The sequence below is a fragment of the Geotrypetes seraphini genome, chromosome 1 (genome assembly GCF_902459505.1).
Source record: "Geotrypetes seraphini chromosome 1, aGeoSer1.1, whole genome shotgun sequence".
In the NCBI taxonomy this organism is placed as follows: Eukaryota; Metazoa; Chordata; class Amphibia; order Gymnophiona; family Dermophiidae; genus Geotrypetes; species Geotrypetes seraphini.
In genome coordinates, this window is record NC_047084.1 from 163,931,417 (window position 1) to 163,949,119 (window position 17,703).

A 17,703-nucleotide genomic window follows, 5' to 3' on the forward strand; every position below is an offset into this window, starting at 1 on the left:
GGCCCTCAATCTGATTATCATAATCACAAAGTGAAATAAAGTAAAATAAAACAGTATATTGATCATATGACTCTTTAGCTATAAATTACAATATTATTATTAAAACTTAGCCAAAAGGAACGATTTAAACTATAAAGAGTTTTACCTCATGCATGATAAAATGAGTTGGTGTCCTGTTGACATTTAAGACAAACTTATTCAGCACTATTTAAACTGCCAGGAAAAGCTTCTGGCTGGCTAAATAGCGTTTAGTTAGCTGGTTATTTCCGCTGAAAATTAGCAGTTAGTGCTTAAAAACTTGAACAGATATACAGATGATAGCCAACAATTTTAAGTGCTGTCTAATCAAAACAGGTCTCTTTATGGCCACTATAACTTAGCTGGCCAGTACTTAAAATTGAATTAGCTGGCCAAAAATAAACCAGATATTCATCGGTCACTGGAAATGACCCGACATTGAATATCAGTGGCCAGTGCTGCCTCTCACTGACTGAATATCAGCCTCATAGTAATCCACTATCAGCTGGACCGAGATAGCCCCGGGACTGTGCAAAAGTGCAGTACAAAGATAGTTAAGTGCCTTATTCGCTGTAGAGCTCTTCAGAATCAACAAAAAGGGAAAAGGGGAAGGGACTTGATATACCGTATTTTCACGTGTATAACGCGCACACGGGTATAGCGCGCAGAAACCACAATATTATGTATAAAAACTTTTGTATACCGCGCTCACGGGTATAACACGCATGCTGCCCGACTGTCCTTTCGCCCGCCCCGACTCTCCTCTGGCCACCCCGACTCTCCTTTCGCCCGCCCCGACTCACCTCTGGCCACCCCGACTCTCCTTTCGCCCTCCCCGACTCTCCGTGCGCTGTCCCGACTCTCCGTTTACCCGCCCTGCCCTGCCCCCCCCCCCCGGCAGGACCACTCGCACCCCCACCCCGAAGGACCGCCGACTCCCCGACAATATCGGGCCAGAAGGGAGCCCAAACCCTCCTGGCCACGGCGACCCCCTACCCCCACCCCGCACTACATTACGGGCAGGAGGGATCCCAGGCCCTCCTGCCCTCGACACAAACCCCCCTCCCTCCAACGACCGCCCCCCCCCCCAAGAACCTCCAACCGCCCCCTCATAAATGCTTTTATTAGAAGCTTATGACTTGCCCACTAAATATCCTCCCTTCTGGAAGACACAGCAGAGAGTCTAATAAGAGCCCACGAGATACAAAAGTTTTTCTACATAGTTCCCACCCCGCCCGACGCCCGATTCACCCCCCCCAGCAGGACCGCTCGCACCCCCACCCCGAACGACCGCTCGCACGCGCTCCCACCCGCACCCGCGATCGGAGCAAGAGGGAGCCCAAGCCCTCTTGCCCAGCCGACTCCCCGACAATATCGGGCCAGGAGGGAGCCCAAACCCTCCTGGCCACGGCGACCCCCTACCCCCACCCCGCACTACATTACGGGCAGGAGGGATCCCAGGCCCTCCTGCCCTCGACGCAAACCCCCCCTCCCTCCCTCCAACGACCGCCCCCCCCAAGAACCTCCGACCGCCCCCCAAGCCGACCCGCGACCCCCCTGGCCGACCCCCACGACACCCCCACCCCCCTTCCCCGTACCTTTGCTAGTTGGCCGGACAGACGGGAGCCAAACCCGCCTGTCCGGCAGGCAGCCAACGACGGAATGAGGCCGGATTGGCCCATCCGTCCCAAAGCTCCGCCTACTGGTGGGGCCTAAGGCGCGTGGGCCAATCAGAATAGGCCCTGGAGCCTTAGGTCCCACCTGGGGGCGCGGCCTGAGGCACATGGTCGGGTTGGGCCCATGTGCCTCAGGCCACGCCCCCAGGTGGGACCTAAGGCTCCAGGGCCTATTCTGATTGGCCCACGCGCCTTAGGCCCCACCAGTAGGCGGAGCTTTGGGACGGATGGGCCAATCCGGCCTCATTCCGTCGTTGGCAGCCTGCCGGACAGGCGGGTTTGGCTCCCGTCTGTCCGGCCAACTAGCAAAGGTACGGGGAAGGGGGGTGGGGGTGTCGTGGGGGTCGGCCAGGGGGGTCGCGGGTCGGCTGGGGGGGCGGTCGGAGGTTCTTGGGGGGGGCGGTCGTTGGAGGGAGGGAGGGGGGTTTGCGTCGAGGGCAGGAGGGCCTGGGATCCCTCCTGCCCGTAATGTAGTGCGGGGTGGGGGTAGGGGGTCGCCATGGCCAGGAGGGTTTGGGCTCCCTCCTGGCCCGATATTGTCAGGGAGTCGGCCGGGCAAGAGGGCTTGGGCTCCCTCTTGCTCCGATCGCGGGTGCGGGTGGGAGCGCGTGCGAGCGGTCGTTCGGGGTGGGGGTGCGAGCGGTCCTGCTGGGGGGGGGTGAATCGGGCGTCGGGCGGGGTGGGAACTATGTAGAAAAACTTTTGTATACCGCGCTCACGCGTATAACGCACGAGGGGTATGCGCGGTAGGTAAAAACGCGTATAACGCGCGCGTTATATGCGTGAAAATACGGTACTGCTTTTTCTGTGTGGTAACAATCAAAGTGCTTTACATACAAGGGCTGATTGAAAAGTAATGAGGCTGCCTCTGTTTTTCTTTCCACGAAGAGGACGTGGCAACGCTATGCTGGTTCTTGTGAAGCTCATACATCAACGTTTCTGAACCTGCAGTTGGACTGCTGTAGTCTTCATTGTTGGATCACAGCATGAAGAACTTTGTATGTTTCATCACAGCAGATGAGGAAGATTTGTCTGTGAGAGTACACCAGAGGTGTGTGAGTTATTTTATTTTAAATATATATATAACCCGCTATATCCAACAACTTGGAAAGCGCGGTAATGTAACTCTTGAAATGTTATGACAAGTTTAACACAAAATTCAATCACACACCTTTGATGTACTCTTACAGACACATCTCCCTCATCTGCCATGACAAAACATATGAAGTTCTTCCTCTCACTGTGACCCAACAAAGAAAGCTCTGGCAGTCCAACTGCAGGTTCAGAAACGTTGATGTATGAGCTTCCACATCTGCTTCTTGGAAAGAAAAACAGAGGAAGTCTCATTGGCAGCTGCTCTAATCACTAGGCCACACCTCCACGCCATCTAGTCCAGTACCCTGTTTCTTACAAAGGCTAGATGTACGCAGGTCACAAACAGCTAACAGAATCCCCCACAGTAGCAAGATTCCATCCTACTTACCCCAAAGGATAAACAGTGCCCCCTCCCAATCACTCTTAATAATGATTTATGGACTTTCAGGGATTTATCAAAACGTTTTACAACCACTACATTAACACCTTTTAACATACTCTCTGGCAATGAGTTTCAGAACTTAATTACACATTCAGTGAAAAAATATTTTCCCCTAGTCATTATATATATATATATATATATATATATATATATACAGTGTTCTCCCCAGCGCCTTTCAGCCGGGTGCCCCGCCCGGCTAGATTAGGTGAGCGCCCGGCTGTCATCTTGGCTACAAATTCACCTCCGCCTGACTTTTTTTTTTTTTTTTTTTTTAAGCGCCAAAAAAAGGGTTTTCAGTTTTGCTTTTTTAAACAATTTTCCTACTGCTGGTCGATTTTTACAGTCGCAGTTGGAGGCAGGGGCTGCAGGCTCATTATGACCCAGTGCACTAACAGGAAGAACCCCGACGTCGTGTTTACTTTTGTTCTGCAGTTTATCGCACAAGAAGCTCCTGCACAAAGCGAAACCAATCGGAAAGAGGAGAAGCGGAAGCTTGCAGCTGCGTGCTTCAGTAACTGCTGCCGGCTAACGGAGGGAGAAGGTACCGAAGAGAAATGAAGTAGGTCCGAGAAATAGATTCGCTACAGGCTAAGGCGGGAGATAGGGCAGGGAGGAAAGCTTACAATTTGGTGTTCTTACTTGCTTCGGGTCTTCCTCGCTGCCGGGTCCTGCCTACTTTCTGTTTCCATGAAGGCAGGACCCAGCAGCGAGGAAGGCCCGAAGCAAGGAAGAGCTCCAAGTTGTAAGCTTACCTCCGTCGCTGACCTATCTCCTGCCTTAGCCTGTAGCAAATCTGCCGACCGAGGCGGGGGGGGGGGAGAAGATATGGGGGAGAGAAATGCTGTTACTGCTGCACCCAATTAGGGGGGAGAGAAATGCTGCTGCTGCACCCAATGGGGGGGGGGGGGAGAGGAAGACCAGGGAAAGGAGAGGAGAGGAAAGAGATGCCAAGACCATAGGAGGGAGGGAAAAGAAAGGAGATACCAGACTATTGGGGGGGGGGGGAGAAGGAGACAGATGCCAGACCAGGGGAAAGGAAGGAAGGAGGGAGAGAAAGGAAGGAGTGGAGATTACAAGATAATGGAGGGGGTAGGGGAGAGGAGTGAAATGCCAGGGCATGGGGGAGGGGACGGAAACTAAGGAGACAAATGCCAGACCAGAAGGAAAGGAAAGAAAGGTGCCAGAGCAAGGAAGCAGAGGGAGACATAGGAGAGGAGAGAGATTCTAGGGCATGAGGGGAGGGATGGGAAGAGAAATGCTGCTGCAACATCCAATTGGGGAGGGGGGGAGAGGAAGAGAAGTGCTGCTGCTGCACACAATTAGGGAGAGAGAGGGGAGAAGGAAGACCAGGGAAGGGAGAGGAGAGGAAAGAGATGCCAAGACCATAGGAGGGAGGGAAAGGAAAGGAGCTACCAGACCAAGGAGGGGGGAGAGATGTCAGGGCATATGGGGGAAGGGGGAGGAGACAGATGCCAGACCAGGTGAAAGGAAGGAGAGAAAGGAAGGAGAAGAGATGCCAGATAATGGAGTGGAAGGGGGAGATGGAAGGAGAGGAGAGAGATGCCAGGGCATGGGGGGAGAGAAGGAGATAGAGGTGCCAGAGCATAGGGGAAGTGGTGGAGACAAAAAAAAATGGAGAGGGGGGTGAAGCTGAAATGGAGAGAAAGGGCACAGGAGTACAAAGGCACAAAGTACAAAGGTCACAAAGTACAAAGGAGAGAAAGGGCAAAGGATATACAGTTTATTGGGACATAGAAAGAGGGAAGATGCCATATGGAACAGAGAGAGGGCGGACACTGGATGGAAAGGGCAGAGAGGGTGGACAGTGGATGCAAGGGGGAGGGAGAGAGAGAGAGGGCAGAGGTTGGGTGGAAGGGGCAAAGAGAGAGGACAGATGTTGCATGGAAGGGAGCGAGGACAACTGCTGAATAGAAAGAAGAGAGCGAAGAGAAGATGATTAAAGCAGAAACGACAAAAGGTGGAAAAAAAATTTGTTGTTGCTTTATGTAGAATCAAGTAGTATTGTAACTGTATTGATTAAAGTTTATCAATAGAAAATGGAAATAAGGCAGTTTTTTGGGGACTAGACCCCTTTCCTCAGGTCAGGACAGGATACCATAACAGCAGTATACTGTACTGTCTTGAAGAAAGATTTGGCCTCTGAAAGCTAATTACTACTAATTGAAAAATGGATTAGTCCAATAAAATTGTATTTTCTTATTTCTCTCTTCCCTGTTTTATTTATATTTGTTAATTTGTAAAGTGGTGATTGTTATGTAGCAGTTTTTTCAAATTTACATCTACTGTCTTTATATTTTGCACAGTATTAGGGTACCTGTCACTGTTTCTGTGGTGTTGCATTGTATGCAGAGTCTGGTTTATTGGCGTTTCAGTTTAACTTTTGTCTACATATTTCTATTTTTAGTTTGTGATTATTCCATATTAGGCGAGGGTGTATCTCTGTTCTGTGTGTATGAAAAGGACATGGCTTTCTGTTAGCAATGACTGTACAGGATCTGGCTTGTTTAGTTTTACAATGCATGTGTTGGTGTTCTAGTGCTCACTGCAGTGTTTAAGATGCTGCCTTTTCCTAGGTGCACCCTTGTTGTGTAACTCATGGATTATTACTAAAAATAACTTTTTTTTATATAGAGGAGGGGGTTATTAAAAAATGATCAGCACTGGCTGTCATATATACTAGGTACGCCACTGGATTTAATGATCCTATGCTAACTTTACTGTTGATGTAGGTGTTGTCCCCCCACACACACTATAATGAATTAAATTAAAGCTGTATTAACATCAAACAGCTTTCAAATGACATTATAAGCAAATAAAAATAAAATATTTTTAATACATTGCTAATTATTACCTGAATTTTTACCTAAACTGTTTTGCCTAGCTCTCACTTTGATTTTTATCTGCTACTTTTTTACTTTGCTGTAGTGCGATCACACAGGTCTCCTTCAAATTATGTGGAAGAGGTTTGGAAATGGGGATCGCATCTATTTCATATCCTCAGTGAGACCTCAGGAAGGAATATAGTGATCAAAATATTATTAGAGGTGCTGTAGAGATGTTTTTTGTATGACTGGATGAGCTATATTTATCTTTTTTTTTAGTTGTTTAAATTCATGCAGAAATAAATGGCTAGATTGAACCTAATGATTTCATTAACGCATTTCCCTTTTTTAAATCTGTATACCAGCGGTCTCAAACACGCGGCCGCGGGCCACATGCGGCCCCCCAGGGACTATTTTGCGGCCCGCAATCTGTCCTTGCCTAAAGCAGGGTTCCCCAATCTGCTTCCCTTCCCCACTGCCCTCCCCCAAGCCACTGCAATCGGGGAACAGGTCAGCGCCCGAGGTCTTAGCTCTCCCTACCATATCTTCCCCAGCTCGGAGCCGACCAATTCTCGCCACCCAACGTTCAATTCTAATGTTGGGGAAGAAGTTCTGGGCCAGCCAATTGCTGCCTGGCTGGCCTGGAAGTTCCTCCCCGACGTTAGAATTGACGTCGGGTGGCGTGAATTGGTTGGCCCGCGCTGTGGAAGATATGCAGGGAGAGTTAAGACCTCGGCACTGGACTGTTCCCCGATTGTGGCGGCGGCGGCCTGTTCCCCGATTGTGGTGGCGGCAGCTTGTTCCCCGATTGCGGTGGTGGCGGCCTGTTCCCCGATTGTGGCAGCGGCAGCTTGTTCCCCGATTGCGGCGGTGGCGGCCTGTTACCTGATTGCGGCGGTGGCGGCCTGTTCCCCAATGGTGGTGGCTTGGGGGGGGGGACAGAGAGACAGAAAAAAAGAAGGGAAACGGGACACATACAGAAAGTGGCATGGAGAGAGAAAGGGCGGGCATGGAGAAAGAAAAAAAGAAAGAAAGGGGGCACGGAGAGAGAGAGAGAGAAAGACAGACAGACATATAGAAAGAATGGGGGCATGGATAGAAAGAGAAAGAAAGAAGGGGGCAGGGTGAAAGAAATAAAAAGTTGGGGGAGGGAAGGAGACAGATGCCAGACCAGGGGAAAGGAAGGAAGGAGGGATGGAGAGAAAGGAAAGAAAGAGATGCAGACCATGGAAATAGGGACAGAAGAAGAGAGAGATAGAAGGGAAGACATGGAAACATAGATTTTGAAAAGAAAGCAGAAAAATTGAATATTAAGTTAATGCCAAAGATGGATGCAAGGCAGAAAGTGAAGACGGAGAGAAAAACAGTTAAAGGACAAGAAGATCCTGGAAACATAGTTAAATGGACAGAAAAATAAAGTCGATGCACAAAAGGGAGAAAGAAAGTCCAACGTAGTCTGTAGTAAACAACAGCAACCAGAAAACAACGAACAGACTGCAGATAATGTACAAGATGCAGGCGTTGTTTATTAGTAAATGCAGTAACATATACAACATATAGCCAACCAAGGGACCCGACACGGTCCGTGTTTCGGATAACACGCCTTCCTCACGGGTCCATGATGGTTAAGGTATAAAGCAAACTGCATAAAAGATAACAAACACACGCCAATCACGATCAAATGGGGTCAAGCAAGTCTTACACAATGCCATTTGATCGTGATTGGCGTGTGTTTGTTATCTTTTATGCAGTTTGCTTTATACCTTAACCACCATGGACCCGTGAGGAAGGCGTGTTATCCGAAACACGGACCGTGTCGGGTCCCTTGGTTGGCTATAAGGTTGTATATGTTACTGCATTTACTAATAAACAACGCCTGCATCTTTGTACATTATCTGCAGTCTGTTCATTGTTTTCAGAAAAATAAAGTCACCAGACAACAAAGGTAGGGAAAATGATTTTATTTTCAATATAGTGATTGAAATGTGTCAGTTTTGAGAAAGGAAAGATATTAAACTTTAAATGTGAGGGCTGCAGAAAAAATAAGGTACTTGGAGGACCACAGAAAAAATAGTTAATGACAATTTTGCATAAGGTAAAACTCCTTATAGTTTATAAATCTTTCCTTTAACTGTTAAAGGAAAGATTTATAAACTATAAAGAGTTTAACCTCATGCAAAGTTGTAATTTCTTTAATAAGACATTAACTATTTTTTCTGTGGCCCTCCAAGTACCTACAAATCCAAAATGTGGCCCCACTAAAGGTTTGAGTTTGAAACCACTGCTCTATACCATTTGAAAGAGGGCGAATATCTAATTATTCACTTCTAGAATTGGATACTTCTTAAATTTAGTAAAAATATTCTGGCACAAGTGTCAAACCTTAAAAAAAGGAAGCAATAGTGAACATTGGAAAATAATAATTAATAAAAATAGTACACATTTAGGGCTCCTTTTACAAAGGTGCGCTAGTGTTTTTAGCGCACACACCGGATTAGCGTATGCTATCTGAAAAACTACCGCCTGCTTAAGAGGCGGTAGCGGCTACGTGCGCGGCAATTTAGCGCACGCTATTCCGCGTATTAAGGTGCTAACGCATCTTTGTAAAAGGAGCCCTTAATTTTCCCCACCATCAAATTTCCCTGTCTCGCCCACCCCACCCAGCTACTTTTTCATGCCACCCGGCTGGAAAAAATTTCTGGGGAGAACACTGTATATATATATATATATATATATATTTTTTTTTTTTTTAAAGAGTAAATAATTTGCGTTTACTCCTTTCACTTCACTCAGAATTCTAAAAACATCCATCATATCTCCTCTGGGCTGTCTCTTCTCCAAGCTTATTTGAAGTATTATTATGTCTACATTGTGTGTACATAATAAAATTTGTTGGACCCTTCCTGCCTGTATTGTTTGTTACACTAACAACAAAAACAATATAGAGTTATATGTAATAATACTAAGGGCTCCTTTTACAAAGCCGCACTAGCGGTTTAACACGTGTGCTAAACTGCTGGCCTCTTGAGCAGGCGGTAGTTTTTTGACCAGCGCGGGGGTTAGCGTGTGATGAAAAGTCAAGCGGCTTTGTAAAAGGAGCCCTAATATTTTCAGACTATCAATAACATATTATTATAAGAGAATCCAAATTCATTAATATAATAACAAGATTTGCTTTAATTCATATTATTGCATTTAAATATTAAATTTGTAAATCTATTATTGTTTGTAGTTTGTGATTGACGTTTGATGAATTTTATGATAATATTAATATTTAAATGCAATAATATGAATTAAAGCAAATCTTGTTATTATATTAGTGAATTTGGATTCTCTTATAATAATAATATGTATTGTTTGTTACACCATCTCCAGGGACAAGAAGGCATCAACCCAAGAACCTGTAGCAATATTCCTACTGTTAACTCAGCCCACATAAACAAAGATGATACTTATCTTCTGAAGTTCAATTTCTTCTCTAATGTCTACCAAAATACAAATGTTCATTGTTTGTCTGCAATATGTTAGCAGAAAATATGTTTACAAATCCACTGGTTTCTGGTATATAGAATAAATCACCTACAGCCTACCCAAGCACCACAACAAACATTGATTTTACCAAGCTGAAAATGCATACAAATTCCATATCATCCATGCTATTACAGTTCATGAAGATATTGAGCACATTTTTGCATTACAGTAAACAGAGAAAGGATTGGAGCTATTTCCAGGCTGCTTTTAACTCCTAACTCCCAGTCACTTGTAAAGTACCCATGTCTGTTTATCGTTCCCTCTGTGAGAAATTCCCTAACCCCTATTTGTCCTGTTTGTCTGTTTTTAATTAGATTGTAAACCCTATTAAGCAGGGATTGATTGTCTCTTACATGAACAGCGCTATAGAAATGATAAGTACAGACACGTACAGCAAAGCTAGAGCAAACAGCCGTCGCTTTTTCTTTCTTTCAAAGCAAAAGATGCACAGATCCTGCCTGGGATCTTCCTTATGCTCCACGGTACTCTGTGGAAGGGGGGGGGGCAGCAAACGTAGGTTCCCATTTATAAGATTTCACAGTTCTCATTTAAGAATTTTTTTTTTTTTTTTTTAAAGCGAGTTTGGACGCAACAGCTATTTTATGACACAGGGAACCCTAATCTTCCTGATGTGCGACTCGCTTTGCCGGGTCAGGAACTGCCGACCCTGGCGGCTTCCACTAGGCACCTCGTGGGTCCCTTATTAAAAATAAAAAAAAAGTACAACCTACAGTAACCTGCGTCAGCCTCTTCCCTTCCCACCTCTCACCTCCACGAAACTGTAGTTCCACTCCCTCTGCGACATGTTTCCGCGCAACCAGAAGCGGGCATTAAACACCGGGCTACACTGTTTACTGGCGCCGGAAGTGACGCCATCTGCCAGCGCGAGAAGGACTGAGAGGGTAGGAGCGTTTCCGGTACATAGTCCAGGGCTCAGCGCCTTCGGCGGGAAGGGGAACTGCAGCTCGCGGATTTTGTTAAGTTGACCGGCTTGTTAAACTTCTCTGCGTCTGGAAAGGATATCGGGTTGGTTTACAGAAGTCACTTGAGGGGCGACTGAAAAAGTTCTCAGCTCAATCAACAAAAAAATGGAGCAGTCGACATTGAAGGCTGTACACTAAGTCCAGCGATTTTTCCATTTTTTTCGTTCCGTATTTTTCCGACGGAACGAAAAAAGGGGGAAAATCGGTGGAGACTGCCCAAACTTTATGGGTTGGGCTGAGAACTTTTCCGTGGCCCCTCGAATATGGTTGCCAGTAACAGACATAAAATCAAGAGAAACTGTTACAAAGAAGGCAAGACAGATAAAAAGGGAAGCACATGAGGTAAAACGTTAAAACAGATTAAAGTGCATTAGTCACAGTGGCGTAGTAAGGAGGTTGCGAGGGGGGCTGTCCGCCCCAGGCACGAGAAAGCTGACACGAGCAGCAAGCTCTTGCTAAAGTCTCCAATGACCTGCTCCTGGCCAAATCCAAAGGCCTTTACTGTGTCCTCATCCTCCTTGATCTATCGGCGTATTTGACACTGTAGATCACTACCTACTCATCAATATTCTGCCCTCGCTTGGATTCCAGGGTTATGTTATTTCTTGGTTTTTATCCTATCTTTCCCATCACACCTTCATTGTATGCTTTGGAGGATCCTCTTCTGTTGCCATTCCACTATTGGTCTGCATACTTAAGGGCTCTGTCTTGGGACCTCTTCTTTTTTTCCATCTACATTTCTTCCCTTGGCGCTCTAATCTCCACGGCTTCCAGTACCACCTCTATGTTGACTCTCTAGGCCTGAAATTGCTACAGGAATCCGGGCCCGAGGCTTAGTCTGCCTGGCTGACATTGCTACCTGGATGTCTTGCCACCATCTAAAATTAAACATGGCCAAGACTGAATTCCTTATCTTTCCTCCTAAACCTCCCTCCATTCTCTATTTCAGTACATAACACTCTCATCCTCTCTGTCTCATCCTTTCAACCTCGGAGTCATCTTTGACTCATCTCTCATATGACTCATTTCTTCATATATCCAACAGACTGCCAAAACTTGTCACTTTCTATACAATGTCACTAAAATCCGGACTTTTCTTTCTGAGTGTGCTGCCAGGACCCTCATCACCTCTCGCCTAGATTTCTGCAACTTTCTTCTCACAGGTCTTTGGTTAAGCCATCTCGCTTCCCTTCAATCTGTTCAGAATTCTGCTGCACACCTCATATTCTGCCAGTATAATTATGCTCATCTTACTCCTCTCCTCACTTCATTGGCTCGATGTCTGCTTTTCTACACAGTTCAAACTCCTCTTACTAACCTACAAATGTATTCACTCTGTAGCTCTTCAATATCTCTTTTTTCTTATCTCTCTATATTCCACCCCGGGAACTCTTGGGCAAGTCTCTCTTGTCTGTACCCTTCTCCACTTCTGTATGCCTGGAACAACCTGCCCAACTTGGTATGTCAGGCTCCATCTCTGGCAGTATTCAAATTCAGGGTGAAAGCCTACTTTTTCGAAGTTGCATTTAAGTGCTAACACAATCTGTAAAGCACCATATTTGTTTGTCATTCCCTCTGTAATTCTCTACCCTTTCTACCTCTTCATTCCTTTGTTTTTCCCTACACAAGCAGCATATGTTGATTCACCGTTTTTGTCCTGTGCGTCTGTCATAATTAGATTGTAAACTCTTTGGAGCAAGGATCATCTCTTGTGTGTTTAATGTACAGCACTGCATACACCTGGTAACGCTATAGAAATAATAAATAGTAGTAGCAGTAGGGGCAAGGGGTTTTACTCTACATATTTCCTCATATTGAAAAAGACTGGAGGCATCCATCCAATTCTAGATCTCTGAGAGCTCAACAAATACTTAGTGAAGGAGAAATTTCATATGGTCTCTCTGGCAACCTTGTTGCCACTCTTGGAGCGGAACGACTGACAGCTCGCTTGACCTCAAGGAAGCATACACCCATATCCCCATTCCATTTGCCTATAGGAAATACCTGCTCTTTTGAGTGGGCACACGTCACTTGCACTACAAATTGCTCCCATCATCCACCAATCTCTCCAACATTGCTAACACAGAATGAGGGCTTGCTTCTACATCCCAATCTACCCTCCGTCGCCCTCCCAGTGTGGTATCTTTCTCCCAGTCATTGATTGCCTTTCCCCTTTTGGCTCCAGTATCAGCCATCCTTGCAGCCTCTAGAAAACCCTCTATGCAACACTATTACTACTTTGTGCAGCACCTCCTCGCTGAACCCAGCCACTTGCCCTCTCCCATCAGTACTGGACTATCTCCTGTACCTCTCTAACTAGGGCCTGAAGATATCATCAATCTGGGTTTATCGGAAAACTATTAGTGCTTTCCATGCTTCTCTGGGTGGGAAATCTTTATGTGTACATCCTGTAATTTCCAAATTCATGAAGGGTTTGCTCAATACTAGACCTCCAATCAAGCCCCCTGCTGTATCTTGGGACCTTAACATTGTCCTATCTGCTCTAATGAGGCTTCCATTTGAGCCCTCCTCGATGCTCTCTTATGCATCTCACCTGGAAAGTAATCTTTCTCATAGTTGTCACCTCTGCATGTCAGGTCAGTGAACTTCAGATCCTTGTGTATGACCCCCTCTCCCCTCCCCACACATTCAGTTTAACCATGATAAGGTGGTGCTCCGCACTCATCCCAGCTTCCTCTCAAAAGTCATATTTCCAGTCTTCTTTCTCAAGCCTCACTTTCATCTAGGTGAAACAGCGCTCCACACTCTGGACTGCAAACATGCTCTTGCCTACTAAGATCGCACCAAAGCTCACAGGACCTCCACTCGACTCTTTGTACTTTTTGATCCAAACAGATTGGGAGTTCCTGTCTCAAAAAGAACCATCTCCTCATGGCTAGTAGACTGCATCTCCTTTGCCTAAGCTCACCTTGGACTTTCACTTGAAGACTATGTCACAGCACATGCTACCCGGGCCATGACAACCACAGTAGCTCATCTACATTCCACCTCCATTGAGGACATTTGCAAAACAGTCACCTAGTCTTCAATCCATACTTTCACAGTTTACTATTGCCTGGAAAAATATTCCAGCAAGGACAGCTGGTTTGGCCAAGCAGTGTTACAAAATCTATTCTCCATCATAATGCCACTCTCCCTCCAACCCTTTTGCCAGGCTTGTACTATTCTCAGTAACCCTCTCCTGAGAGGCATGACCCTAGCATCTAGGGCACTGTCCTGCAGTTTTAAGTGTTGCCGCACACTAAACTTGGTGCCCTGGCCGGAAGGCATCCAGAAGTGAGCAGACATCCTCCGGCCACGACCCTGAACCTGTCACTTCGCCAGTGGGGGATCCTGGAGGAAGGGAGGTGCAGGGAGAGGAAGAGAGATGCTGGTGAGGAGAGTCATTGACACCGACTGACTGCCTACAGGATGTACCTCTTGCTGCAAGAGGCACGTCTTATAAGCAGTCAGCTGGCACCGGCGCTTCTCCTCCTTGCCTGGCATCTTGAGCACACCTGGAATCTGCGATACACTGATCTAGGAAGTCCCACACGTGAGAATGCACTGTCTGATTGTCCCAGGACAGAGCATAGTTACTGGCAGATATTCTCACAACCCACCTGCCTCCGAGTGACTTCATTAGTTTGTCACTGAACTGGAGAGACTGCAGGCCGGTGGCAGATATCATGGCACCAGCGCATGCGCGATGCAGGCAATCTCAAACCTCTGAAAGTGATCTCATTTTGGGACTGTCTATGCTGGGGCTCCAAGGATCCCTTCCAAAGAAAAAACCCTTAGGTTCTAAATATCAGTTTGTAAGATTGTAAATTTAGGTACACTTTCACTGTTTACTACGTCAGCAGAGCCTGCTCAAACCATCTCATTGCACTAAGGATGACATCACTCACACTTGAGAATATCTGCCTGCTGTTCTTGGATAACACCTGTAACAGGTAAGTAACTATGCTGTTTTAGTCCTAAAAACACAAGTTAGCAAGGAATTAGAAGCGTAGTAGTATTCTGTAGGTCTTCAGTGTCTGCTGATGTGATCCTTTGTAATGTAGATAACAATTAGACTAAAGACTTCTTAGCTTATGGATAAGAGCAGTTTTCTTTATGAAAAATTCAGAATATAACATATTTTTCACTTATAACTGGAAACTAGGCACAATATTCAAATATTTCTTAAGTAGCATTTGTGATAATTTCATGTCACATTTGAAATTAATTACCACTCAATAAAACTTGTGAATCTCACTCTCCACTTAAACAAAAAGCGCTGTCGCACAAATTTTTCCTTGCACTCTCACAGGATAATTAGAGATTAACAGGGTTCTCAAGTGCTCACAGCCATGGATCTGAGATATTTTACAAAACCAATGGCTGATACCGTGAGCTATCATCGGTCCCGTTTATATTCTCTATATCTCTGATTCGTGCTTATTTATTTATTTTTATTAATTCATTATAAAACTATATATTTTTTTATTATTTTGTTTTGCCCTTCCCTATTTGGCTTTTTTTCTATTTTCTTTCTCCTTTTATTTAACTTCTCATTCGATTTCTTTATTATAAATTACTTATAAAATATATAAATTAGTATAACTTAGTATTTTGCCATTCCATCTAATTCAGGATAACTTAGCTTTTTTTCCTGCTCTCTCTTATTCAACTTCTTATATTTCTACGGAAGATCTCCGTTTCGCCCCCAGAGTTTAACACAGGGCTTCATCAGGAACGTGCCAACATTCTCTGTGGAAAAAGCAAACCATCTTTTAATCCCTTAAAACTTAAAAATTCAACCAACTTCTAACTATCACACCTCTCACTATTTGTGCTATACCAGGAATCAAAGCGTTCACTCCCGGGGACTATATCTGCTTTGCTCAATAATCTTGTCTAACTTTTATACTCTCCATTAATACTATTTCAATATTTTTATTTTCATCAACCTCAGATACTTATACATATGTTACATTTATTATTTCTATTATCCTATGATGTTCTTCTTCTAAAATAATTTCTGTATTTTTATGTATATATATATATTTTTTTGTGTGTGTGTTCATATACAGGGCTACCAACCCTGCATTAACAACTTTCCAAACCCATATATCATGAACCCAAGTTCAACCGGTTACAAAACCGCTACGCAACTACCACATACCTCATTGTTATCCATGGCACGGAAGTCCTAAAGGCTGAATACTCTGTGAGATGCACTTACTCTCAGAGAACCTGATCCTCAAAAGGCGGAGAGTGTTCTAAACTCCTAACCCTCGCTTATTTAAAACCTACCGACGGCGTCTGACGACATTTCCGGTGGCGGCTAAGCGGGCTACACCCCACCCAGCCCCCACCTCTTGATTGCTACGTCATCTATCTTATGTGAAGCGAACTGAAGCTTACATCATATTTCACTAGCGTATCCCTTGCAGTGATCAAGGCTATCTAGCTTTTGTTACAAACATCACAGCCTTTGTTCGCACAAACATACACCCTTGCTAAAGATCCATTCTTCTTTTTTATTTTCTAGAAAAAGGTTTGCCAGTTTATGGCTATATTTAACCCTTGGGGTTGTAGACTTCCCAAGCGATCAATCCACCTCTGCTCTGTTTGCAACAACTTTTTACCCCTATCCCCTCCTCTTACAGAAACCTCAATCTTGTCAATAATCATACATCTAAGGTGATTAAACTCATGATTATGTTGCATGCAATGGGCTACTAGCGGAGCTTCTTTTCTATGATGGTTAAGGCAAGATTTATGCTCCGCCATGCGGATGTTAAATTGTCTCGTTGTTTTCCCTACATATATTTTCTGGCAGGGACATATGATGATGTATACTACATTATCCGATTTACATGTAGTTATATATCGTAAATAATACTGTCTATGATTTCTTGGATTTTCAAATACACTCCCTTGAATGGTTAACGGACAAATCTGGCATCTGCCACATTTTGAATGGGACCCCCCACTCTTAGAAAACCGCTTGGAATCAGGTGTATATCTAAGATGCTCCCTAAGGTTCTTACCTCTAGTGTAAGTTAATCTTAATTGAGAATGTTCAAAGCAAGGACTACGTTGAACTATCCTCCAGTGATTGCGGATAACTGTGGCTATATGGTCAGATGCAACATTGTGTCTCAGTATAAATGTTTGGACTTCTTTCCCAAAGTTAGACTCCCCAGTATCCTGGTCTAAGAGGGTTTCAGAGCCAGCGACCTCAGCGGGTTGTAAAAGCCACTCAGGATGGTTGTACTTCGCCCTACGGTAGGATTGTTTTATCACCCTACCTGGGTATCCTTTATTTTTTAAGTTTTTGGTTAGCCTGTTTGCTGATACCTTGAAATCTGCTATGTGGGTACACACTCGCCTAAACCGTAGAAATTGAGCTAATGGTAAACTGTTCTTTAAAGCTGTGGGATGGCAGCTATCATATTGGAGCAAACTAGTTACATCTGTAGGTTTTGTATACAACTTCGATTCAAGGTGGTTGCCTACTATAGTCACCCAAGTGTCTAGAAAATTTATCCCCAGACCTGATTGGTTATATGTAAATTGAATGTTGCTATCTCTACCATTAAGCCATTCCACAAACTCTGTAAGATGATCTTGAGTGCCCTGCCAGATCATAAAGACATCGTCTATGAATCTCTTCCACCCCACTACGTATGAAGTCCATTGATGGGATGTCAAAAAAGTTTCCTCATATTGCTTCATGTACAGGTTGGCTACAGAGGGAGCACATGTCGCCCCCATAGCCACCCCTTTGGTCTGTAAAAATAATTTCTGCCCATCAGTGAAAAAGTTATTAGTTAAAGTCAGGTTTAATAACTCTATTATAAACCCAGTAGGGCTTTGATGAGGGCGAGCACGGGTGTCTAGTGCCTCACGTGCTACAGCCAAACATTTGTCCTGAGGGAGAGAAGTGTACAATGACACAACATCTAGTGTTACCAAAATTGTAGGTTTACCCAGTAAATCAATAGACTGCAGCCATAGTAAAAATTGGCTAGTATCTTTTATATACGAACTGCCTTGAATGACTATGGGTTTCAAAAAATGATCTACATATTTTGAGAGGGGTTCAAGTATGGAATCTATTG

The 17,703-nt window shown here is 44.8% G+C and overlaps 1 protein-coding gene across 2 annotated transcripts in view; it reads right to left on the reverse strand.

Moving 5' to 3' along the window:
• Positions 1-10,543, reverse strand: part of PLRG1 (pleiotropic regulator 1) — a 104,413-nt gene extending 93,870 nt beyond the window's left edge. The window contains exon 1 of one of the 2 annotated variants that reach the window (XM_033941078.1): positions 10,375-10,543. In XM_033941078.1, the coding sequence (XP_033796969.1) occupies positions 10,375-10,481 (107 nt within the window). In that variant the 5' untranslated portion in view covers positions 10,482-10,543. The remainder of the gene's footprint in view (positions 1-10,374) is intronic. The other variant, XM_033941068.1, reaches the window with a different exon arrangement.
• Between the last annotated feature and the right edge of the window lie 7,160 nt (positions 10,544-17,703).